Consider the following 27050-nt stretch of genomic DNA (forward strand, 5'->3'; position numbering starts at 1 on the left):
GTCAAGCCCCACCACATCCTAGGCAGGCGCCACAACTCGCAGATGGCCTGTGGAGGGATCGTCAAGTCCTTTGACATAGTCCCTGCTGCCCCCTTTCTCATTCCTACAGGTATTTAAATATCCACCCTATTAAGTTATCACACGTATGCTAGCGCCACAAAACGGATGAATTACCAACTAGTTTGTATTTGAGATTGAAGGAAGGAGATTTAAGCCGAACAGCTATGTTGAATATTTTAAGCGTCTATCTTCTTAGCATCAAGAGATATAAAAATAATAAACACACAACCCAACACTGTTGCACAAAATACAAAACGCGCGTTCTCGTGTTACAAAAGTTGGCGCGCGTTCCGAAAAATTAATTTATCGACCAGCCACTAACTGTGTCTCTTAAGTCCTACAGACTATTTTCGTACCTAACCATAGTAGGGATACTGAACTAAAAGCAAGGTCCTTTTCCATGATTATTACATGACTGGCGGAAAAAAAACCTGCAACACATGAATCACGAGAATCATCAGGTGTACAAGAGGCTTTATGAAACGAAGAAAACACGACCAATTTTGTAGGCTGGTCACTTAATGTGAATGTCGGTTCCCATATGATAAAGCGACGTATGTAACAGTGAAACTTCAAAAATTGTTTTTTAAAATACCTACGTCGATAAGTGAAAATATTAAATAAAAGATTTTTAAGATTTAAAATCAATATAATCCATGTGTATTATATAGAATAGAGTTTTTTTTTAATTCTTTATTATGGTATTTTTTATCTTAAAATTAAGTTCAATACCGTATAGAGTCGCGTAAGATTATGATTGTATTAAAAGCCTCGTTTTGTTTAATTTTGTTATACACGTCGTTATGAAAATTTAAGCACGACGGCACGATGCAACGCCACAGTGCAATTTGACAGTTCATTGATAATAATTGTTATTTATTTACGTGAGTCGCATCGCACGTCGCGTTTACTATGGCTTGCCCCTTATGCTTGAGTAATCATATTTCAGAACTAAAATTTGTTTGAAGTGTTTGAGCCAAGACATTGTTAAAATTAAATGGTACAAACTCTTTCGCTAAATTTCCCCCAACAATACTCACCCTGAATCTCTGCTCCTGTGTCGGTTGAATGACGCCCGGATCGCCTCGCCATGACTTCAGGAAGCACAGCCACAGCCCGGCGCTACACGTCAGGAACGACACCGACGCCAGAAAGGACACCGTCGGAGCAATGTACGTCAGCCAGGTCACGTAGAACCACGCCTTGGTGGCCATATAGACACTGAGGGGAAGCAACGCCATCAACGTTTCGTCAAACAGCGTTTGGCCGATCGTGTGCGACAGCGCGTACAAGCAGCCCAACAGGAATACTTTGATGATGATCAGGGTGTCCGCGCAGAAAATCAGCCCCGCCAGGTAGAACACCAGGAATGGCGTAGCGATCATGCTCCACCAGCGGAAACGTTTGTCCAGCGTGAAACGAACTATCAGATTGCGGCGCTGTGACTGTTGTGTTAGATCCCGGATTTTCTCCGACACTTTCGAACCGATCCAGATCGAGCCCATGTGCGGTTGCAGCATCGTCAGTGGGGTATCGCCGCGCAGGTTTGGAACTTCAAGACTGGATTTCCCCTTAAGGATTAAGGTACTGACGGCGGTGGCATTGCGTGCGAGAATAGCCCAATGTAGAGCGGTATTTCCGTGAGTGTGATCCGCAAGGCTAGGGTTTGCTCCAAGGGTCAAAAGTAAACGAACCGGGTCTAGAGCAGATATTTTCCAAGCAGCCCACATCAGTGCGGTCATTCCTCCTCGATCTTGAAGATCTGGATTAACACCTCGAGCAATAAAATATGCAACCAATGCAGTGTGTCCAAACTGTGCCGCCAAGTGGATACAGGAACAACCTTCCGCATCCCTTAAACTTGGATCCGCTCCAGCTGCAAGTAGCAGAACCACCGCTCCAAGATGCCCCTGCCTTGTGGCCCAATGCAGCGGCGTGGCATTTAGTTCTCCCCCTACTGCATCAACTATGGCGCCTTTGTCCAGGAAATACTTGATAATGTCCTTTCGGTTGTTGATAGCCGCCCAGTGCAAAAGAGTCACTGTTTCACTATCCGGTTGGTTGACGTCCCACCCTGCTTCGATCAGTTCCTTTACTCGTCCAATCGCACCGTACTGCGTTGCTTTCACGATATCAAATCCACTGTAGTCATGTTCTACCGGAGCTACCGCAGATTCGTGTGTTATCAGACCGTCCCGATCAGTTCGTTCCGGCTCCGCGCAGCCACCAGCAGCGGCACTGCAGGCGCTTTGATACATTTTCCTGGCTTCGTTCCACTACTTCAGTGATAATTTTTCCACTACTTTAGGGAAAAATTGTCCCCCTCTTCAAACTTTTCACTTCGATTTTCGCGACGGAGAAAACTCCCAAAACAAACTCCGTCCTCCACACAAATCGTGTGCGATTAGAACCGAAATGGGGGGGTCTTGTTTCTTTTTCGTCACTGAAGCGCAACGCTTCACGCACAATTAATGCATATAGTTACTCTGTGAATTAAACAATGACACTTAGATTTGATTAGATTCCGTAATCACTCGCGGAAGCCCGAGCACCATAAAAATAACAGCGTTTTATCAACCTCGCGAAAAACTTCGATTTTTCTGCTACTCTCCCACTCCTGACCGAACGAACTGGATGGATGACAAACGAGAAACGACAAAACTCATCACAGCCCGACGACTGACAGCTGGAGGCAAAAGTTTTCCTCCCGAAACGCGCTGTTTTGATGGAAAAGCAGGAACGAGGGGCGAGACAAATTTTCTTTTCGGCCAGAGTTGACCTAATCAGGCTTTGCATTTTACTCGCACAATGAGCTCAATGAGCAAAAAAAAAGTTCATCAAAAATGAGCAATTAATAATTAAAATAATTGAACCGTTTGTTTGAGAAACTGTATATGTTACATTTTTGGCCAAAATGAGATTTTTATATATTCTGAATCCTCGTCCAAAAATACGTATTCTAAAACACGAAACACGTAAAACACGAAAAAAAAATTTTTTTTCAGGAATGTATGAAAAAAATTTCGTTTGTTTGAGAAACTACATATATCCACGTACTTTGAAGAGCAATTGTGGAGTACTGCTCACATTTTTTGCACTGAAAGTGCCCCAGGGTGTTGAGTTTTGCCAAAAACTAATGATCTGTATCGAAGAGATCGAAAGATTCGGTGCAAATTTGTTCAAAAACAGTTTTTTGTTGTTTTCTCGAAATAGTGTAAAATGGACTTATGCAGTTTCTCAAACAAATGATTCAATTCTGTGGTGTCCATAACTATTCAGTTGCGCTCAATTCTACCATGGGCACAAAAGTACAAGATAATAGTAAAATAAACTAAAAATATCATCGCAACTGTTTCATAGCAGAGGTTACTAAGCACATGATAAAAGAACCATAGTAAAACTAACCATGATTTACAGTAACCACAAACTGTGACACCGTTAGCAGTCAGTTTTAGAATCGATGGAAAACTGTAAATCCGCTCATTTGTTTTTAACAAATTAGTGCAATTTAATTATTATTTTTGTATTTAGAGATGTAAATCATACAAATCTAACCCTCTAATTTATCATTCAACGGGTAAGTTAACATCTAATACATATTTTACTGAGAAAATTAAATTCTCCTTCATTTGCCCTACAAAGGTAACTTGTATAGACGGCAACCGCAACATCGAATAGGAAATTTAATTTTTCATAAAGGTTTTCAACACCATTAAACAGGATTCAGCTGAAGCAGCAATAAACAAAGTTGGTAAGTTTTTCCATGAATGATTCCATTTCAATCAAATTTAAGGGAGTTTAATATCCATTTCAGGAACGGAAAATGTGTCATACGTCCCTGCAATCCATCGTGCAATATTGGAGGAGTTTCATCATAAAATTTGCCCCTTCGATGGAAAATCACATCCAAAAGCAACATCTCCAAACTTAAGAATTCGTGAGCGCCTGCCGGCAATTGTAGCGGTGTCAAGCGATAATTATGTCTCGCAACACATGCCTATTCTAATAAAGTTTGATCAAAACTGTTTCTATCTATTTTTACGTAGTAATCCGAAAAAACAACAAATATACAGTAAACATATTCACCGCAAATTATTTCACCATTGTATATAGTAAACTGAACCCTTGGCTGTGCCCTTGGTTCCAATCGATGTTGAAGGGAAAGGGGAAAGATTTGGTCAGATGGAATCCGGCACTGTAGAGCGGCAGAATATCCCAGAACTGTCAATACCGCTGGGCAGCGCACTAAAATCGTGGAGTGAAATTAAAAGAGGAATTATTTAAATTAGTTTGACATTATTCACAAAAAAATTGGCGGTGTTGAATGTGACTTACCGTTGAGCACCCAAGATGATATTGGGGGTGGAAGCCCCCGCAGACAGGAAGTGTGACGGTATGTAAAGGTAAACTGGAAGCAATTGTTTTTTTATTTCAAACTTGAGATATGCTATACCTTTCGGCACCTATATTGTATATCCAGTTGAAAACCGAACTGAGCTCTCGCGACAATCGCATTTTCTCACATTTCCGGATGTCGCAACTGCATCGCGAGTAGTGCGCATCTATGCCATAGCCGTGCGCCATCGTGCGCACTACTCACGATGCAGTTGCGACATCCGGAAATGGGAGAAAATTCGATTGTCGCGAGAGCTTAGTTCGGTTTTCAACTGGATCTACAATATCGTTGTTAAATAGCGCGGAAAAAACGTAAACCGAGTATAAATAGCGGACAGTTTACGCAGCATGGGATAACAACGGCACCGCTACACTCACGTAAAAAACCTTCCGAAGTTTATTAGTTTACCTTATGAAAATTAGCCACAAGGAATCGGTTTACAATTCATAAGGTAACTTTATGAATCAGCATGAACTTCGGATGAACCAGGTTCATAATAAACATATATGTTTATGTTATGTTTGCCTTACTAATTTCATTAATCAACCTTATGAAATTTCATATGCTTGATTTATGAAATTCTTACGATATCAATATATTTTTATCCACTTTTAAATATGATTTTTTCCCATTAAAAAATAAAGTTATTTCGTGAATGTGTAATTATAAAGTTTCATTTTGGGAGTTTCAATAGATTCCCAACTTTATTAATATCACAAAATACAAATACATTTCAGTGTCCTATATAATATTCCAGGTCCAACTCAGGAACTAAATCAGTAAAAAAACGTTGATTAGCAGGCCAATCTTCACTGGCAGTATCGGCCGCGGAATCTAGCTATCCATCTCCAATTCTTCCAAGATAAGTAAACCAGGTGCTATAAAAATAATTGTGATTTATTATTAATCAATAAAATTACAATTACAATTAATATATTGGGATAATTTATTCGAGCATACTCACTTATTTCCTTGTAAACTACTCAAACCGCCTCGATAAAGCAGTGCAATGCATGTATTTAGTTGTCGTTCCAGAAGCACAGAAATCAGTAAAATCGTGTCCCATATTCGTGTCGATAGCGGGCATCTTTCACTGATTCAGGCGAGATTGTTAACTAGTAGAACCAGCACCGTCGCTTAAGGACCATGGAAGTATCTACATGTTCTTTACATAACTTCATTTCCGACAAGTTATTTTGAAGAGTAGTTTTTAGTGTCGTGACCGGGCATCCTCGTTCCGTGCTTCATTTTTGCGAATAGCACCACCTGCGATGGCTCGACGCTCCAACCAACAGAGAGCGCTGGGTTATTGTCAGAGCGGAGGACTCATCCATGGATTCAGGACTCATGGTGAAGAAGGAATTGCGGAAGAAACCCAGAAAGTATAAAACTTAAAGAGTTCTTTTGATATGTGTCATCTTGTGCTACCATCCTCCCGGAAGAAGTAAAGCAAGCATATCGTTGATGGAGTTGCGAAACTCGACAAAGGCAACGGCAAAAAAAAGGTCGCTGGAGAAGTGGAAGCTGGAATTCCGCCCTCATGGAACAAGAGTCGAGTATGCGTTCGCTGGAAGCGGCAAATGACGTATTGTAGAACAATGAGGATGATGATGACGTTATTACTGCGTTATTATACAATTAGCCCACTTTCACGGACGTGTGAAAAAGTTTGGTGCCAATTATGCATCAGTCTCCTATCGATCGAATGTTTCAATTCGAAGAGCTAGGAAACGCCCATCGAATTTCTTGGTGATAATGGTAAGAAAGCGCGCCATGAGTGAGAGAATTCCTGTCCTGGAGAATGCTGTCCGACTGATAAAAATCTTAGCTGCTTTGCTCTATTGTGACTATTGTGTGTGATATACATTTTAAATTATTTACTGTAGTGTGTACAATTCCCTCTAGCATATTTTCAGATGGGAAACATTCTCGGCTATCTGGGCACAAGATGCATGGCATTCAAGCAGTTGGCGGCAATAAAAAAGCTTTCATTTAATGACTGTGGAAAAGCTTATAGAACACTAAGTTGGAAAGCTGGTCAAGTTCCAGTTGGTATGTAGTCATTGAAGGTGAAGAAGACTTCTCGCTTAACTTTTCAAAAGTACCTAAGCAACATTTTTTCATGAATTACATAATTTGAATATTACAATCAACAGACCAACATGAAAGCTTTTGATTGAAGTACTCAAATTAATTCATAGAAAAAATGTTACTTAGGTTCTTTTGAAAAGTTAAGCGAGACTTCAGTGTGTCCAAATTTTTTAGGATAAAAATAGTTCTATTAAAAAAGAATTCACAAAAGCAAAACACGACTCATATTCCATTCAATTCCACCATTTGATTATAACTTTTCAGATTCTTATTTCGACATGAAAAGCATCTTTCGATGTTTCGCAGTTAATTCAACCTCGTATAAAACAACTTAAGTCTTAAATTCAAAGTCAAAATAAACTACATCAATAAAATAATGAATAAAATCTTTACAATATAGATGCAAACATTATTTCTAAATTGCTTTTACACAGATCCAGAATGGATTAAACAACAACATACCTGGCTGCATAAATTCTCTTAATAAACCATTGCAAAGCTATCTCAATCAGGTCCCGGTCCATTCAATTTGAAAGCGGAGTGGGTGGAGGTATAGCTGGCGTTTTTGATGGTGGTGGCCCAGAACTCCATCTGCACAGCCATCAACCCTGCTGCTGCGTATGATTGGCCAGTAGATCCAAATGCATGTCCAAGCGGGATATTTGAATCATCAAATACTCATTCAATTATTAGCACCACAGATCCTTTTCTTGTTCAATCTTGTTAAATTTTTTACTTAGTTCTCCGTTTCCGAATTTTAGCAGATTATTTTACAATGAGCTGATTGTTCTTAAAATTTGTAGTAAAATATCGATGATTTCGTTAATAGAGCAACCAATTGGTGGATTGCAGAAGCCACAAAAAGTAAAATTGAACAAACATTCTGGAGCGTCGAGTCATCGCTGGTGGAGAATTGTGAGTCCTGAAACCTGGACAAGTTCTCCGCTCCGACATCGAGCCAATGGGTGACAAAGGTCTCTGATGCTGGTCGGAGTGTCGAGCCATCGCTGGTGATGTTATTCACGACGATGAACCGCGGGACGAGGATACCCGGTCTCGAAAGTTAGATCATTCAGTTCACGATGGAAGCTATTTGCCAGGTGGTTGATGTTTCCAGAATGCTTGTTTAAGATTACTTTTTGTAGGTGATTGTTTCTGTAATCCATCTGTAATCCATTTGTTGCTTTATTATTGGAATCAACGACATTTGATTAGCTCGTTGTAAATTATTCTGCGTGACATGTAGTTGCTAAAATTTGAAAATGCATAACTAAGTGAACAGCAAATGTAGTCATACTTAATACTCACCTCAATGTTATTCAGCATCTGATGGACCAAAAAAGGATCTGTTGTGCTAATGATTGATTGAGGATCTGATGATTTGAATATCCCGCTTGGACAGGCATTTGGATCTGCTGGACAAACATACCCAGCCGCAGGTTGATGGCTGACAGCCAGGTATTTTGTTATTCTATCAATTCTGGTTGTGTGACCAGTGTGCCCAGGGAGCCAAGATTGTTTCCCATCCGAAAAATATGCTAGACGGATTGTATACACTACAGTGAATCATTTAAAATGTGTATCTAGTTAAATACTGAATAACAAATGCACAAACTTACCACACTATTGTCTTGAGCTTGACTTTCAAGTTGGTCACAATAGAGCAAAGCAGCTACAATTTTCACCAGTCGGACAGCACTCTCCAGGACAGGCATGCCCTCATGGTACGCTTTCTTACCACTTTCACCAAAAAAGCAAAACGATGTTGTGCATCATAGAGATTGGTTGTCAAATGCATTGGAGCTTGTCTTTTCATCCACCTTCTCCTTCTTATTTCCGGCGATCCCAAATCGACAGTAATAACGTCGTCATCATGTTCAACAATGCGTCATTCACCGCTTCCAGCGAACGCAAACTAGGATCTGGTTTCATGAGGGTCAAATTCCAGGACTTACACTTCTCCAGCAACCTTTCTTTTGCCGTTGCCTCAACGATATATTTGCTTTACTTCTTCCGGGTGGATAGTAGCAAAAGATGATTCATATCAGAAGAACTCGTAAAGCTCTATACTTTCTTCCGTGACTCCTTCACCATGCAGAATTCTTCAAATCCGAATTTATATATTTCTTCATAGGTTTCCGATTGCTTGATTTCCTTTCCACTACATATTACGCTGATGCTAAATTTGTCGACGTTGATCAACAGTTGCTGCAGGCAATACAGATTACACTCGTTCGGAGTGAATCATTGAATGATTTTTTTTCGGCTTGCTGTGCAATTTATGATGAATGACAAGGCATAAAGTTTAACGATGGTCTTTTGCTGGGAGTCTTTCGCATTTCAGGATCCATGTCTGGTGATAAATGTGGAAGCATACATTTAGTCACATTCAGATTCAGTAATAGTAAATTCAACATTAAACTCACCGTTCCAGGAATAGCCGCCAGAAGAATCTAGTGTTGGTCGTCTGTCATTGAAACACCAGCAGCAGATCAACAAACACTTGTTCCAGGACTGCTTCCATCGAGCATTCCGGCCGAGATTCCGGAATCGAACTCCTAATATCTTGAGACCGGTACAATCGATTTTCTCATATGGGTGAACAACCTTGGGATCGGGTTTACTGACGGTCTGTAGCTAGAGATACGAGATGGGATTATTTGATGTGACAGGAAAACAACAATTCAGCAGCTTCCAACCTCTGGTTGTTGCCGCATTCGAACGGATTTGCTGGGAGAATCACAATTATGGTTAATGATAAGAAGACTGTTTTTATGCTGAACCAATCAGTGAACCACATATGAATTCAATCCCAGCATTTCTTGACTATATTCTTACCTGTATCCGATACCAGAAATTCGATTTAGGACGTTGCTGATTAGCTATTATTTGAATAGAATATGATCAGTCGAGAATGAAAATTAATGACAATTGACAATAATATTTTCCCGTGGATGAACACTTGAAATCACATGCTGCTCCATAAGACTACCTTATGATTTTGATTCATAAGAATAAACATTGGAATTCATAAGGCATATCTATGCAATTAATACCAATGATTATGATTTTCATAGTAGCCTTATGAAGCGACAATGAAATGAACTTCTGGTGTTTCATAAGGCATAACTTATGAAAATCCATATTTTATTTCCACCAGTGTACAACTACGATTTGACAGATTACACAGGAACACACTGAAAAAAAATGTTGTTCAAAATTCAAAGGCGGGATTGATAAGATTAAAAAAAGATTTTAAAAAAATTAAAAAGATTTTCAAAGATTCGAAATGATTCGAAAAAGATAAAAAATCGAATGATTCGAGTGTCTAACCCCCTGATTTATCTACATTAATATTTGTCGACCGCACCTGCCTACACTGCATGGAGGATAAAAACATTAAACAAACTCGTCCCGATTCATTGATTTTTGAATCAGAAACAGGAGGTAAACAATAATGGAAATGACAACTGTTGTCAAACTGACGTGATTTGAATTGAGGGGCTTCTCAATGGTCGAGTGATTGTAATAATTGTAATCCGTCACTCCCCAGGGGTATATAGTGGTGCCCGAAAAAATGGCCACCATGTATTCGTCAATGCTATAATTCTACTGTCTTGTGCCTGGCCCGAGGCCTGGGCGTACCATTAGGCCCGATGCCCACGTAGTGTATTTTCAACGCTGCGTGAACACGGCGTTAAATGGACGCATGTCTGCATCGGGAAAAGGGGTAACGCAGCGTCGCCGCACCGATGCACACCTGCGTTTTTTCAACGCCACGTGCACGCAGCGTTGAAAAAACGCTACGTGGGCATCGGCCCTTATGGATACGTTTAATTCACTCAATACAAATTATCCAGAATTTACGTGTGGCGGCACAACTTATCGCAATACCCGTTCATTCAACCATTCCTAGCAAAAACTTTTATATGTAACCAATATAAATATTCAACTCATATAACCAAATTTTGACACCTTGAGCTATAAGAAGAATAAAAATAATATAAACTACAATTTTACAGATTTTTTTTTTCAATTTTGACTATGTTTCTCAAAGGAAATATGTACCTAACTTCAGTTAACATTTTTACTGAGATCTCGGCGGTTGGATTCTTAGCAAACATTTAGCTGTGATAATAATTTAGATAATAAAAGTGTAGACAAGAAAATAATTATAGTATCGAATTGGGCTGCTATTATCAAGAAGTCAGGGCACAGGGCCATATTCATATAACAGTAATTAATTGTTTTCTTTGACATATTTTCTAGAAACATGCAGCTCTACCGAAACATGTTATAAGTCGCTGATGCAAGAACAGGATATCCACTGAACATGGACAAAGATTTGGCACGACAAAGAATCCCTTTAGAGGTATTTTATGTACCAGTTAGCGTATATTGCGCATAAGCCCCAAAATTTTATTCCCACCTTTGGGTTTCCGCGCTGAGCACTCAGCGCCAGGCTCGGCGACAAGGAGATAGTAGTCAAGTTGGTACTCCTGATTTTTTGACAACTGATGTCGATTAGTTGTGTGAGTGCACCGGTGTCAAAAAATAGAGCTTTTGGCTGAAAATTTAGTTGTCAAATGCACATTTTGACAGCAATATAGATGTATGAGTGAATGAAATATGCAAATGCTCTATCGCGGAAGCAGTCGCTGAAGTCATGTGTCAATGGTTTCAGTGACGAAACGGAAAGTTTCAATGCAAAAAGCAATACTATGGCTCAATAGTGCATTTCTGCAAACAAAATCATATATTAACGCATTTGCCCAAAAGTACACGCGGCGCTCCCCAAAGGAAACGACGCACCGCGCTTTTTGCAGCCCGTATACTCGATTCTTATGGGGAGATAACATTGCGGCGTTTCCTAGGGTGCGGTTGTTCCTTTCGAATGGGAAACGCCGCGTGGAATCTTGTGCAAATGCGCTTTTGGAAACATTACGGGCCGATGCCCACGTAGCGGTTTTTCAACGCCACGTGCACGCAGCGTTAAAATAACGCTGGTGTGCATCGGCGTGGTGACGCTGCGTTACCGCTTTTTCCCGGTGCACACCTGCGTCTTTTTGACGCCACGTGCACTCTGCGTTGAAATGACGCTACGTGGGCATCGAGCCTACAACAGCTGCGCGGTGTATCGTATTGACAGCACCCTACAATAAAAATACGCTGATTGTTTGGATTGGTTCAGGAAATGTATATAATAAATGTATGAGATAATAAATAAAATGTTATTAAAACTTGTTTTGTGCAAAATAATTTTATGAACTGAAAAACCACAAAAAAAATCCAAAGCAATGGTTACAGGAATGGTAGTGGTCTTCAACTATTATATTCTGTATCATAGTTCTTAAAATAATATTATACAAAATGTAATACGGCTATCATATAATTTGATGTTTATTATACCCCTTTCAATTTGAATTAACCATGGAATCTTTATTTGATCCATACCCAAGTAACATCAAGCATTACAATATAACAAATCGGCATGCTAAATGCTAATTGCATTAGATCAGTTTTAACGATGTGAAGTTGCATTTATTTATCAACTGTCAGACAACGATACTCTAAATCAGCATTACGAATGCAGCGATGCATTACTGATGCTTTATTTCAACATGTCAAAGTAATGAACCATTAATTTGGTCTTATAATTGCCCTTTTCCACTTTAAGTCAACTTTTGGGGCTGTGTTTTTTACAAGCATATATAGCTTCATGGTTACTTGGGTAATTTGTTGTCTTAAACCGTACTACCGATATTTTTTTGTTGAATACAATTATAATCCGAATCATCGCATGACGAGAAATGATGATAAACTAACGATATATGGTAAAATCGCCCGACAAAAATATAAGGAAAAATAGCCCTTTTTGAATGGTAACGATACTTAACAACCCATTCAGTGTATCGTCCAAAAGCAAATTATTATTGACGCTATCGTAAATATTATTTATGGTATAATTATCGTTCGATATTTTTTATGTTTCCATTTAAAATCCAATTTCAATTCTTTTTGATCAAAAAACGATAACTAGAAAAATAGTTGAATAATTCCATTCTATGTATTCGGGTGCTGTTATAATATAACCATTTACGTATAGCATTGACATGGTTTTGGCCATGAAATGAGTTTCAAATTCAATAAATTAGTCATAGAAAACTTGAACCTCATTTTTCTCGGTTCAGCATTGTTGGTTTTTCGGCCCTAATCATATGTTGCTCGAGAGTTTATTACCTCTATTTTCCGGATAGACGGTTCAGTCCCCTGGTCGAACCAGAGTCGAACTTGAAACGAGTTGACCTAAAATACTCACACCGTTTTCTTTTGTTTTGGTTTTCCGCGATCGAAGTTTGTTTGGCGCGCAGAGTGTGAGTTTCCCAACAACTTCTTCAACGATCCTATCCTATAATCCAACAAACGCGAACCATCGTGGTTTAGTTTTTCTTGTGCGGTTCTATATTATTTAGCAAATATTCAATCAGCGAAATGAATTCAAAGCGCAAACCGTTCCAAAAACCTGAGGATTCATCCGGGTCCAACAAGAAATGGAGGTAAGTTTTGCATTCAACGATGGCTTCATTTAGAACAAAATTATTTTTATGTCTTCAAGAGGGGCTGACGAGGATGAGGATGAATTCGACCAGCCGGATTTCGAATCTGAGCTGGCCGCATTGGAAGAGGCTGGTGGTGCCGAGAGTGCCTTAATAGGTCAGGGACCGGAAGCAGAAAACACCTGCGCCAGATGGAGTAGACCGCAACCGCGGGAGTATCATCCGGGAGAGGATAAATTGGTGTTCCAGCAGATAGACATCGACCACTATGTGGGCAAACCGTTGCCAGGAATGCCTGGTGCTCAGGTATGTTCGGATTTCCGTCCCAGATGTGTCGCTTGTAGTCCTTATGATGAAAGATTTAAACATTTTTACGTTTTTTGGTTAAAGATTGAACCGGTTCCGGTAATGCGGATGTTCGGCATAACGGAGGAAGGCAATTCGGTTTGCGCGCACGTCCATGGTTTTGCACCGTACCTGTACGTGGCCGCTCCTCGGGGATTCGACAGATCGCATCTGTGCGAATTCCGGAAGGCGTTGGACAAGTCGGTGATGAACGATATGCGCTCGAACAAGGAGAACGTCCAGGAGGCAGTGCTGGATGTTGAGCTAGTTGAGCGGCAGTCCATTCTGGGTTACAATGGGGAGGACAAGTTTACGTTCATCAAGGTGACGGTTGCTCTTCCGAGACTGTTGGCCGCCGTGAAGCGACTGATGGAGAAGGAACAGATGATGCCCAATTTCGATTTCATGGATTGCAGGGTCTACGAGAGTAACATTGACTTTGACATTCGTTTCATGGTGGACACTGGTGTGGTGGGATGCAGTTGGATTGAGCTTCCGGCTGGGACGTGGACGATTAGGAAGAAAGGAAAGAGTCCGTTTCCGGAGACCCGGTGTCAGATTGAAGTTGATGTAGCTTACAATGCTTTTATTGCTCATGAACCGGAAGGCGAGTGGAGCAAAGTGGCACCATTTAGGATTCTAAGTTTTGATATTGAATGCGCTGGAAGGAAAGGCATCTTTCCAGAGCCGCAGCATGATCCGGTGATCCAAATTGCTAACATGGTGATCCGACAGGGAGATCAGGAACCGTTCTTAAGGAATGTGTTTACGCTGAATACTTGTGCTCCGATCGTAGGGTCTCAAGTTTTGAGCTACAAGACGGAGCAGGAACTATTGGATAAGTGGGCTAGTTTTGTACGAGAATTGGATCCGGATATCTTGACTGGATATAACATCAATAACTTTGATATTCCGTATCTTCTAAATCGAGCGAGTCATCTGAAAGTCAAGAACTTTGAATATTTAGGACGAATTACGAATATTCGCTCAGTTATCAAGGAGACCGTTATCCAATCTAAGCAGATGGGTAAGCGAGAGAACAAATACGTCAATTTTGAGGGCCGGGTACCGTTTGATTTGCTGTTTGTTTTGCTCCGTGATTACAAACTACGATCCTACACTCTGAATGCGGTGAGTTACCACTTCCTGCAGGAACAGAAAGAGGATGTGCATCATAGCATCATTACGGATCTTCAAAATGAGAACGAACAAACACGGCGACGATTGGCCATGTATTGTCTAAAGGATGCCTATCTTCCTCTTCGGTTGCTAAATAAACTGATGTGTGTCGTGAACTACATGGAAATGGCTCGTGTTACCGGCGTTCCACTGAGTTGCCTTCTGACGCGTGGTCAACAGATCAAGGTCATGAGTCAGCTTCTTCGCAAATCAAAGATTTCTGGATACCTAATTCCGTCTTATCATGGTTCAGGTTCAGAGGAGCAGTACGAAGGCGCCACGGTTATCGAACCGAAGCGAGGCTATTATGCAGATCCGATCACAACGCTGGATTTCGCATCCCTGTATCCCAGTATTATGATGGCGCACAATCTTTGCTACACGACGCTACTTCAACCGAGCAATAAGGAAAAGCTCAATCTCACCGACGATCAGATCACGCGAACTCCAGCCAACAATCACTTCGTCAAATCCTCCGTACGCAAAGGAATTCTTCCGGAAATTCTTGAATCTCTTCTGACTGCTCGTAAACGTGCCAAGGCCGATCTAAAAGTTGAAACTGACCCCTTCAAACGATCTGTCCTGGACGGCCGTCAGCTGGCTTTGAAAATCTCTGCAAACTCTGTGTATGGATTCACAGGCGCTCAAGTCGGCAAGCTTCCTTGTCTGGAAATCTCTGGTTCCGTTACAGCATACGGTCGAACCATGATTGAGCAAACCAAACAGGAGGTTGAACAACGCTATACGGTAGAAAATGGCTACGATAATGACGCGGTTGTTATCTACGGTGATACCGATTCCGTCATGGTCAACTTTGGCGTAAAAACCCTTGAACGAAGCATGGAACTTGGTCGTGAAGCCGCCGAGTTCGTCAGCAACAAGTTCGTAAAGCCCATCAAGCTTGAATTCGAAAAAGTATACTATCCATATCTCCTGATCAACAAAAAACGCTACGCCGGGCTATATTTCACTCGCCCGGATAAGTACGACAAAATGGACTGTAAGGGAATAGAAACGGTTCGTCGCGATAACTCTCCTCTTGTTGCCAACCTGATGAATTCTTGTCTCCAAAAACTTCTGATCGATCGCAACCCGGAAGGTGCGGTCGAGTTCGCCAAACAAACGATTGCCGACCTTCTCTGCAACCGCATCGACATCTCCCAGCTTGTCATCACGAAGGAACTGGCCAAAAGCGACTACGCCGCCAAGCAAGCCCACGTTGAACTAGCAAGCAAAATGAAGAAACGTGACCCAGGAAGTGCTCCCAAGTTAGGCGACCGTGTCCCATATGTCATCATCAATGCGGCCAAAAACACTCCAGCCTACCAAAAAGCCGAAGATCCTATCTACGTCCTAGAAAACTGCGTCCCCATCGATTCCAAGTACTACCTGGAGAATCAACTTTCGAAACCTCTTCTGCGAATCTTCGAGCCCATCCTGGGCGAAAAGGCGGAATCGATTCTGCTGCGGGGTGACCACACCCGTACTCGATCGGTCGTAACGTCCAAGGTGGGAGCACTGGCCGCATTCACGAAGAAACGAGACGCCTGCCTGGGCTGCAAAGCGCTGCTCCCGTCGGGTTACGAAGGGCAGGCACTGTGTCAGCATTGCAAACCCCGCGAGGCGGTGCTCTACCAGAACGAGCTGACGGCTCAGTGTTCGCTGGAGGACCGGTTCTGCCGGCTGTGGACCCAGTGCCAGCGCTGTCAGGGATCGCTGCACGAGGAGGTCATCTGCACCAGCAGGGATTGTCCGATTTTCTACATGCGGACCAAGATCAAGATGGAGCTGGACACGCAGCAGAAGCGAGTCGCGCGGTTTGGGGTGCCCTCCTGGTAGGGTAAGTATTACTATTTTTTTTTGCTGAATAAATCGATTTTTCTTTCTTATCTGTTCAAGTGCTTGGCATTTTACTCATTTGTGAAAATTTTCCATTAGTTTATATTCTGAAATTTGAAAGGCATTAATAATCAATCCGGGTTCCAAATCATTCGATACGGTTGTGGGACCATAGCCGCAGACCCTCTCAGTAAATTAAAAGGATTCAGGCCAAGCAACGCACAAAAACTTACTTAGTTTTCTAGAGATTATTATTATTATTAATTCATACTAAGGCTTGAGTGGCCACTGAGCAGACCATCGCAAACCATCTTCCACCTAATCGATCCATCTTGCTCGCTGCGCACCTTGTCTTCTTCTCTTCGTCGGATCGCTATCGATTATGTTTACCCAGTTGTTCTTCGACATTCCAACCATAGTCCTCCGATTTTCGTGGTGTGAACAATGGATGGCTGTGCAAATAGCTGATGCAACTCGTAATTCACTCGCCTCCTACACATGTACATTCACAGTAGCCGGGCAACCAGTGGAGAATGTTGAAAGCTTCCAATATCTTGGTAGCCAAATGGCGTCAGACGGCGGTACCAAGATCGACATAGGCGCACGGATCAAGAAAGCAAGGGCTGCCTTTGCGAGTTTAAGAAATATCTGGAAAAGCAGGCAGATAAGTGAACGCACCAAAATACGAATTTTCAACTCTAACGTGAAATCTGTGCTGTTATACGCTAGCGAAACTTGGTGTGTATCAGTGGAGAACACTCAACGGCTGCAGGTGTTCATTAACAGATGCCTGCGGTATATAATTCGGGCCTGGTGGCCTCACAACTGGATCTCAAACAATGAGCTCCATCGTCGTTGTCACCAGAGGCCGATAGCAACAGAAATTCGGGATCGGAAGTGGGGCTGGGTCGGCCACACTCTACGTAGGGGCGGAAACGAAATCTGTAAACAAGCATTAGACTGGAACCCAGCGGGACATCGCAGCAGAGGCAGACCCAGAGGCTCATGGCGGCGAAGCCTCAATAAAGAAATAAAAGAAGTCGACCGAAATCTAACCTGGCAACAGGTTAAAGCGATAGCCAGGCAACGCTCAGGATGGAGATCTTTCAAGTCGGCCCTTTGCACCACCGGAGGTGTACAGGATCCGTAAGTAAGTAAGTACATGTACATTGTACAGGAAGACCTGCTGCACCCCTTTATAAATAGTAAGCTGCACTTTTCTTTCGAAAACTCAACGTGCACTTCAAGGACTTCCGGTCTAATGAGCGTTTTGAAGATAGTCAGGTTAGATTGGGACGGCAGCGAACTCTATACTAGAGTCAGCGATGGTAAATTGTTTTAACATCAATTCCATAGATTCGATTGTAATTGTTGGCCGATCCAATTTCGGCGCTTAGCCACAAACACAGTACATAGGACAAGGGCGACAGGGACTATGTCCAAGGGCTTTACGACCCCTCCCCACGGCCTCTGCGAGTTAGGGGGCCTGCCTAGGATGTGGTGAGGTTTTGTAGTGGGCTCTGTTAAACCTCTACAAAAAGCTGCATGTGTCCGCAAGCAGGCCCTATCAAAGCGATCGTGTGCCGCTCAAAAACGCTCAGAAGCCCAGGGAGTGCCAATTGGCACATCAGGATCAATACCAGTGAGATCCAGATTATGGCATCTGGCCGCGTATAAACAGACCTTATCTTGGATATCATAATATTGTGAAAGCGATGGCTGGCGGTCTGACATTCTACTCTTTTAGTTGTTAGATGTTCACATCGAGGTAGCCTTGACAAAGATACATTGTTAGTTTGCACAGAAATAAATTCATTCCTATACTCACGGCATACAAAAAACCGTATACCGTGCCTATACTGATTGTTCTACTAGCTATACACGCGTTTTATTGCCTCGCTCTCCAAGAGGTTATGGGCTTAGGCTGTGAACCATGGTCCAATGCACCGAATGAACACAATGACGTTTGAGACGGGCGCTGTTTACTAAAAATGAACACTTGCATGAACTCGATGAATGAAAAAGTATTCATTCTTAGTAAACAGCGCCCGTCTCAAACGTCAATGATGAACTCGGTGCATTGGACCATTCAACCGATTTGTTTAACTTTTAGTTAAAATTTGACACTTCGATGGTTATTTTCCTATCGGGATTAAAATTTTACTCCGAATCCGACCCATTCGAGTTTTGACAGATTGATAGTCATTCGGAACGAAATGAATTTGGTGCCAATTTTCTCGCGAATACGCTAAGAGAAGAATGAATTCTGTCATCAAAAGAAAAAGTAGAATCATGAAAAAAATTTCACAGCGAGGTATGGAATGCATCTTTCAAAATAATTTTCAAAATTTCAAAATAAAATTTATTTATAAATAATTTATAGCATGAGGTTAGAATTTTTATTATCTACATTATACATATATTAATTTGATTGTTAATGACAATGAAGTTTTTTCTTGAAATGATTCCGGAGATGGTACTACTTTTAATCTTAATTGAATTTCTAATCCCGCCTAATAAATCATTTTCAAAAAAATGTCTGTTTGAAATTTTTAAAATTATTTTCAATTCCATTGGCTATACCTTGCCGTGTTAAATTTCAGTGATTCTATTTTTCCTCTGATGACAGCGTTCATCCACTTTTCCTCGCGTATAAAGTTTAACTATTGAACTGTCAAATCTAACCATGCTCCGGAGCAGGGTTATTTTTAACCACGCCGAAATAACCATCGAACTGTCAAATTTTAACTAAAAGTTAAACGAATCGGTGGAATGGTTCACAGCCTTAGTAGGCTAGTAGTAATTGACGTTTGATGAAAAAAAAATTCAAAACGGATTCCAAACTAGGATTCGAAAAATTAACAAATGGAAACTCTTGAGGGATTGATATTACGCATTGCAAGAAAAATTTGGAATCCAGGATAATTCAAAGCGCCTCCAATAAATATTTCCCTGGCAAATGATCAAAGGCAGCTATTGCGAAATTTGCAATGTTATGTTTATATTTATATTTATGACATTTCATCCAGAATCGTTAAACGCGAAATGAACAATTCCAAAAAATATTTTGCTGCACAAAAAACGATGCCTTGCCGAACATAAAAAAAAATCAGTTATATTTAACGTTAACGAGTTTTCGGGGCAACAGGAACTATGCCCAAGGGCTTGACAAACCGTCCTCTGGTCACTGCAAATTGTTGGAATTGGGTTTGAAAATGAGCTCTGTTCGATTTCTTTAAAAAACTACATGCACCCACAACTAGGCTTTACTAAAACCACCGAGTACCGCATAAAGTACGCTAGCGTGAATCTTGGCGTGGGTAAAACCTGACTCGGTAGCCCTTCGGCGAGAAGTGGCAGGACCAATAAGCCGCCTGTAAAACCAATCGATACGAAGTGGGGTATCCGCCGCGTATATCGTATATCAACTCTAGCGTACTTTGGCATCTAAAAACAAAGTCCAATGCGTTTCGGGTTAGTTGACTCCTAGGCCAAGTACTGATTATTATTCAATCTTTTCATGTTTGTGTACATCAAATCATTGGACTTCACGGCAGCTGATTTGTTATTATATTTGAACCCCATTCAACGCACACTATGTGAGATTTGTTCTATGCGGGGATTTCCCTCTGCGCGTTATTTCCGCGAAGCTATCCAAATTTTTCTTTTTCTCCGTAATACTTCTAGTGAAGACACAAACACGTTGAGTAACAAACGAACTTGTGGAGATTTTATTAATAACGTGTTAACAGGTTGGGATTGTGTAACGGAATGAATGTTAGGAAAAAATAACAAGTATCGGTAACTGCGTTAGCAACCAGTGCGAGAGTTGGGCGATTGCTACTGTGTTAATACCCCCTCTCAATCGGCCATTCCAAGTTGGTAGCACAGATCTTCTAGACGCTTCCGATCCATAGGCTTCGTAAACATATCTGCCAGTTGGTGTTGAGTTGCTATATGCTCGATTTTCAAACGCCCACTTGCAATATGGTCACGTAGAAAATGATGTTTTATGTCAATGTGTTTTGATCGCTTCGATTCCAGATTGCGGGACATTCCTATGCAACCCTGGTTATCTTCAAATATGACGAAGGCTTCTTGTACTTGTTTTATTTTTAAATCTTAAAGAATTCCAGCGATCCATATTCCTTTAGATGTCGCAGAACTAAGGGCCACATATTCGGCTTCGCTAGAGGAAGTGGCAACTGTTGTTTGTTTTTTGCTTGACCATGACACCAAGTTCCCGAAAACCTTGAATATGTAACCACTAACTGATTTCCTGTCTATGGTATCTGATGCCCAGTCGGCATCTGCGAACCCAACCAACGGTTCTGTTTCAATGTGCCGCTTAAATACTAGACATTTTGATTTAGTTCCTTTTAAATAACGAACTAATATCTTCAGACATTCCCAATGGAAAGAGGATGGATTCTGTTGAAATGGTCCAAGGAAGCCTACAGGAAAACATGCATCCGGTCTGGTGCACAGCATGATGTACATTATGGTCCCCAGAAGTTCACTATAAGGTTCGTTAGTCGGATCACCGATATCAGGCAACATTGAAACTTTTTCCATAGGTGTTTGGACCGGATTGCATTCATTCATCCCAAACCGGACCAACAGCTTGTCGATATTCGTTTCTTGAGATAAACGCATACTGCTTCCTTCCTTATTGGAACATAGTTTGACTCCTAGAAAATGGTTGGCTTCTCCACAATCTGTCATATCGAAAATTGACTTCAGCTGCTTCTTAAGGGCCATTATTGATGTGTTCTTCCTTCCGGCAATAAGCAGGTCGTCCACATAGAGCACGATGTAAATTTCATTCCCAGCGCAAATTCTTGTATACAAACAATAATCGTGTTTTGAACGCTCGAATCCCAGTTCTAACAGTTTCTCGTTGAACTTCTCGTTCCAACACCTTGGAGACTGCTTTAACCCGTAAAGTGACTTGACCAATCTTCTTCTTCTTCTTCTTCTTCATTGGCATTACATCCCCCACTGGGACATTGCCGCCTCGCAGCTTAGTGTTCATTAAGCTCTTCCATAGTTATTAACTGCGAGGTTTCTAAGCCAAGTTACCATTTCTGCATTCGTATATCATGAGGCTAACACGATGATACTTTTATGCCCAGGGAAGTCGAGACAATTTCCAATCCGAAAATTGTCTAGACCGGCACCAGGAATCGAACCCAGCCACCCTCAGCATGGTCTTGCTTTGTAGCCGCGCGTCTTACCGCACGGCTAAGGAGGGCCCCACTTGACCAATCTACATACTGTATTTGGAGGTGTATCGACTCCATCAGGTACCGCCATGAAATTTTTTTCTTTCAAATCTCCGTGCAAGAATGCCGTCTTTACATCCATTTGATGGAAAAAGAATCCTTGATGTATGCCAGCCAGAGGTGCAATTTATCAACAATGCCTGCTGAGTGTGATTCTTTTGTTTTGTATTTTTCTCTGCTCTTCTTTGCCTATGACGGTGTCTTTCAGTCAGAACGACATAGCAGGAGTAGCTTAGCAAACTCGGTTTGCCAACAGCGGGCTGAAGCTGATGATCATTCGGCACAAATTTTCTGTCATTGTCTTTCAAGTGATAGAATTCACCCATGCATTTATATAGGGCCGTCGAATTCACACAGCAGCGAGTGAATTGAATAGACTGTCAGTGCGGGCTGCGTGTGCAATGAGAAGAGAGGTCTTTTGTTTACTTTATCCTTGATTGTTGCTGCTAACCATTTTTAGTTTTCACTGCTAGGAAGTGAGTGTGAAGAGGGAATGGTATCAATATCCAACAAATTTCAGTCACTGAGATTGAGAATTCGCACCACTGATGCCAGCTGCCAGGACAATTCGTATTGTGGTTAGTTTTGCAACTGGAGCGAAAATTTCAGTCCAGGCCTGGTTTCTGCAAGAATCCCTTCACTACAAGTCTGGCTTTGTGTCGCATCGGTTGACCATTCACGTCCTCTTTTATCCGAAAAATCCATTTTGATTTCAACGGCTTCACTCCGGCTGGACACTTCGTGAATTGCCAAACGTTATTTTCCTCCATGGATCGAAGTTCGTGTGCAACGGCCTCCATCCATTCTTTTCGATCTGGTCGATCTTTGATTTCGTCGAACGTCTCAGGTGCATCTGATGGAAATATACTGCCAGCAGTAGCTCTATACCCAGTAAAATAATCTAAAAACTTACCGGGGAGCCTGCGCTCCCGTCTGCTGTGCCTCGACAATTCTTCTTGTCTTTCTGTTTGCAGAGGGAGCGCGCTGCTGACGTTTTCTTCCAGTTCTGGTTCACTTTCATGAGCATTAAGTTGCGCATTGATGATAGGAACATTTTCGTGATTATCTCGATCTTCATTATGATTCTGAATTAGTTCATCATCCATAATTTGTGCTTCATCTTCCCCCTCTTGCTCGAAAGAAAACCTGACTGACAAGGGTACAGTTTCAACTTTGATTTTCATTTTGCCTTCGGCATAAGGAAACGAACATTCATCAAATTTAACATCTCTTGATATGCGAACCTTCTTCATTTCCGGTAGCCATTCGGTAGCCATTCGGTGCATAGCCATCATCATCATTTCATGGCTTTTTGGATCCAGTTTCTTCCGTAGTTGTGCTGGTATCCAGGAATAACATTTGCATCCGAAGATACGCAATTTGTCCAAGTTCGGTTTACAGTTGAACCACATTTCTGCTGGAGAGGCACCACTAGGCAAGGCTGACGTAGGATTGCGGTTCAAAAGATATACACACGCCAATGCCGCTTCTGACCATATGTTCTTTGGTACCCCTGAATCGATGAGCACAGCGCGAATCCTTTCTACTAAGGTTCGGTTGAACCTTTCTGCTACGCCATTTTGCTGTGGCGTATAGGCCACCGTAGGCTCCACTTGAATGCCTTTCTGCTTGTAGTATTCTTTTTGATTTGACGAAAAATATTCCCGACCTTGATCTACGGTCATCCGGGAAATGGGCTTGCCGATCATTGCCGTCACCGCAGCTTCGTACTCCTTAAATTTTTCAAAAACTTCCGACTTCTTCTTCAATAGATAGACATCACAGACATCACAGACATCTGAGTGTATTCTCGCGAGAGGGCGAGTCGCACGTTGTCTAGTACCATTGAAAGGTTCCCTGCATTGTTTACCTTGAATACATGGTTCACAAATTCCAATTTTTGGTGCTTTGTTAACTCCTTTAAGTACGCCATGCCTAGCCATCGTATCCAGTCCTTGTTGACTAATATGGCCCAAGCGCCGGTGCCACAGTTTTCCAGCTTCAATGTCACATATATTGGCTTCCTTCTTCGGCACGTCTATTTCAAGCTCGTATAAGTTTCCTCGTAAGTACGCTGTAGCAATTAATCTGCCATTCAGTATAGCTGACTTCCCATTGAACACAACTTCAATTCCTGCTGTTGCCAATTTCTTGACTGACATTAGGTTATCACGAAGGCTTGGCACATATAGGACATCTTTCTCATAGAGTGGAATTCCACGGTTACTTTTTCCAATAATAACACCCAGGCCAAACACTCCAAAAACTGACCATCCTTCGCGACGTTTATAATCACCGGCTGGGGAACAGGTTTCAGAGATGTGAAGTAGGCTTTCGTATTAACGAGATGGTCACTCGATCCAGAGTCTAATTTAAAAACGATCTTCCCGACGCTTTCTCGCTTGAAATTCCCTCGATCCATCATGAATGCCACTGCTTTGGAAGAATTCGCCACATTTGCATTTGCTTTACCTTTCCTGCAATCCTCTTCATATGGCCTCTTCTTCCACATGCATGACATTTACCGTTGAACCTTGCTTCTTTCCTTTGTTTGTCACCAACAAACGCCGCCGGCTTGTCCTCCAGGGTGTAGTTTCGTTCGTTTCGCTTCGACTCTTCATCTATCAGACGAGTCTTCATTACTTCGTACGTTAGCTCGTTTTCAGGTAAGTTTTCTAGAGCAGTTACCAGTGCGTCGTATGATTCCGGAAGTGTCAACGCCAGAGATCATCAAATATCACTTTCTTCTAGCTTTAATCCCGCCATTCGCAACTGACGAATTAGGTCTTCAAATTCCAGCAAATGAGTTCGAATTGAGCTGCCGCGCCGTCCTTTAGATGCAATCTTGCAAGTTGCTTCCGGATCAGGGTCTGCCTTCCAGCTGATTTCTTCGCAAACGTATCTTCGAGACTCTTCCACGTTGCTTTTGAAGTGGCCTTATCCCGACACATCCAAGATACTCGTCAGACATGAAACCCACCAATAACGCTTTGGCATTCCTATCCATTTCTTTGAATTTGGCCGCTTCGGCAGCTGCCTCAGGAGCGTCCTCTACGATGGCATCCCACACATTCACAAACTCCAAGTAGGTTTGAACACGGAACTGCCAGACGTCATAGCCTTTCCCAGCGAATTGCTGAATTCCGTTTATCGCAGCTTCTTTGCGTTGGTCGCCCATAACCTCTTGAGGGACTACGCCAACATCCATTAATTCGAGATTCGGCAAAAGAAACCTGGGACAAATTGAAGGCTCAACACCAGAAGACAACTATGTGCTCTAGGGTGTCACTGATTTGTCAAGTTTGCGATAAAAAGCTGGCGGAAGGAGGTGACCTGGAGGCTCATATATATGATCTGGTGGAGTTATTCTCAATGCTTCTAAGCGCCGGAAAGGACCTGGGAGAGGTTGCGATTATTGCGAAGTTTACCGATGTCCTTTGAACATGTTCGAACGGCCTTGCTGATTTTGAAGGACGATGAATTGAAAATGGACTTCGTTAAGGGAAAGCTCTTAGAATACTCGAAGAAGCTGCAAGATAATGATGAAAATGAAGAATCAGCTCTGAAGGTCAATGCGAAGAAAATAATTTGCCACAATTGCGGAAAAAGAGGTCACAAGAAAAAGGATTGTTTTCTAAGCCAAGATCCAAAAGAAAGGAAGAATCTGAAACCAAGAGAAAAATCCAAAAAAGAAAAACCATATGCTTTCATGCTACAAGATTCATGTGAATCAATGAAGGAATGGATTGTAGATTCGGGAGCTTCATCACATGTATGCTGTGACCGAAATTTTTTCAACTTTTTCAAGCCAAGCTCAGGGCAGAGCGTGTTTCTAGCTAATGGTAAAGAAGCAAAGATTCAAGGTGTTGGATCAGGAACAATTCGCAGTGTAGACGAAAACGGAGAACGAACAGCAGTAACGCTATCAGGTGTTCTATATGTTCCTGGATTAGAACTGAACCTAATTTCTGTCAGTAAGTTGATTAGCAAAGGAGCAGATGCTCGTTTCGATAAGAAAGGATGTTGGATAATGGCTGGAAAGGAAGTAGCTGCACTACGAGGAACATCTGAATGGCGCTGAGAGTACAGGCAATGAAAGTCAAGGCAGCGGAGGAGATGACTACGTCAGTTCAGCGGACGATGGAAGCCAACCAGCCCCCACCTTGAGGGAAGTTAAGGATGCCATTCAACAGCTAAAGACCAATAAAGCAGCTGGTAAGGATGGTATCGGAGCTGAGCTCATCAAGATGGGCCCGGAAAAGCTGGCCACTTGCCTGCACAAACTGATAGTCAGAATCTGGGAAAACGAACAGCTACCGGAGGAGTGGAAGGAAGGGGTTATATGCCCCATCTACAAGAAAGGCGACAAACTGGAGTGTGAGAACTTTCGAGCGATCACCATCCTTAATGCCGCCTACAAAGTGATATTCCAGATCATCTTCCGTCGTCTGTCACCATTAGTGAACGAGTTCGTGGGAAGTTATCAAGCCGGCTTCGTTGACGGCCGCTCGACAACGGACCAGATCTTTACTGTACGGCAAATCCTTCAAAAATGCCGTGAATACCAGGTCCCAACGCACCATCTGTTCGTTGATTTGAAGGCGGCATACGACAGTATAGACCGCGTAGAGCTATGGAAAATTATGGACGAGAACAGCTTCCTGGGAAGCTTACCAGACTGATCAAATCAACGGTGGATGGTGTGCAAAACTGTGTGAAGATCTCGGGCGAACACTCCAGTTCGTTCGAATCGCGCCGGGGACTAAGACAAGGTGATGGACTTTCGTGCCTGTTGTTCAACATTGCGCTAGAAGGTGTCATGCGGAGAGCCGGGTGTAACAGCCGGGGAACGATTTTCAACAGATCCAGTCAATTTATTTGCTTCGCGGATGACATGGATATTGTCGGCCGAACATTTGCAAAGGTGGCAGAACTGTACACCCGCCTGAAACGTGAAGCAACAAAAGTTGGACTGGTGGTGAATGCGTCAAAGACAAAGTACATGCTTGTGGGTGGAACCGAGCGCGACAGGGTCCGCCTGGGAAGCAGTGTTACGATAGACGGGGATACCTTCGAGGTGGTCGAGGAATTCGTCTACCTCGGATCCTTGCTAACGGCTGACAACAACGTTAGTCGTGAAATACGAAGGCGCATCATCTGTGGAAGTCGGGCCTACTACGGGCTCCAGAAGAAACTGCGGTCAAAAAGATTCGCCACCGCACCAAATGTGTTATGTACAAGACGCTGATAAGACCGGTAGTCCTCTTCGGACATGAAACATGGACAATGCTCGAGAAG

The 27050-nt window shown here is 42.2% G+C and overlaps 3 protein-coding genes and 1 long non-coding RNA gene across 6 annotated transcripts in view; 2 read left to right on the forward strand and 2 right to left on the reverse strand.

Moving 5' to 3' along the window:
- The window catches only part of LOC134224761 (palmitoyltransferase Hip14), a 29274-nt gene extending 26505 nt beyond the window's left edge, over positions 1-2769 (reverse strand). Inside the window, exons 1-2 of one of the 3 annotated variants that reach the window (XM_062704320.1) lie at positions 2639-2769; positions 1101-2546 (exon numbers count right to left, since the gene is read on the reverse strand). In XM_062704320.1, the coding sequence (XP_062560304.1) occupies positions 1101-2318 (1218 nt within the window). In that variant the 5' untranslated portion in view covers positions 2319-2546; positions 2639-2769. Of the gene's footprint in view, positions 1-1100 lie in introns of all 3 variants that reach the window. The other 2 variants (XM_062704319.1, XM_062704321.1) reach the window with 2 other exon arrangements.
- Positions 2770-3328: 559 nt separating this feature from the next.
- Positions 3329-4077, forward strand: LOC134220224 (uncharacterized). The gene is made up of 4 exons (XR_009981808.1): positions 3329-3425; positions 3478-3637; positions 3703-3811; positions 3875-4077. It is a non-coding gene; the product is annotated as an uncharacterized LOC134220224 (long non-coding RNA).
- Positions 4078-7376: 3299 nt separating this feature from the next.
- Positions 7377-9622, reverse strand: LOC134222541 (uncharacterized). The gene is made up of 4 exons (XM_062701707.1): positions 9604-9622; positions 9386-9429; positions 8974-9184; positions 7377-8900 (listed from the first exon to the last, which is right to left on the reverse strand). Exons 1-4 carry the CDS (start codon positions 9620-9622, stop codon positions 8827-8829), a joined length of 348 nt encoding a protein of 115 aa, XP_062557691.1. The 3' UTR covers positions 7377-8826.
- A 3273-nt stretch (positions 9623-12895) lies between these two features.
- LOC134224764 (DNA polymerase delta catalytic subunit) lies at positions 12896-16520 on the forward strand. The gene is made up of 3 exons (XM_062704325.1): positions 12896-13104; positions 13164-13410; positions 13495-16520. Exons 1-3 carry the CDS (start codon positions 13040-13042, stop codon positions 16465-16467), a joined length of 3285 nt encoding a protein of 1094 aa, XP_062560309.1. The 5' UTR covers positions 12896-13039; the 3' UTR covers positions 16468-16520.
- Positions 16521-27050: the final 10530 nt, after the last annotated feature.

The sequence above is a fragment of the Armigeres subalbatus genome, chromosome 3 (assembly GCF_024139115.2).
Source record: "Armigeres subalbatus isolate Guangzhou_Male chromosome 3, GZ_Asu_2, whole genome shotgun sequence".
Taxonomy (NCBI): domain Eukaryota; kingdom Metazoa; phylum Arthropoda; class Insecta; order Diptera; family Culicidae; genus Armigeres; species Armigeres subalbatus.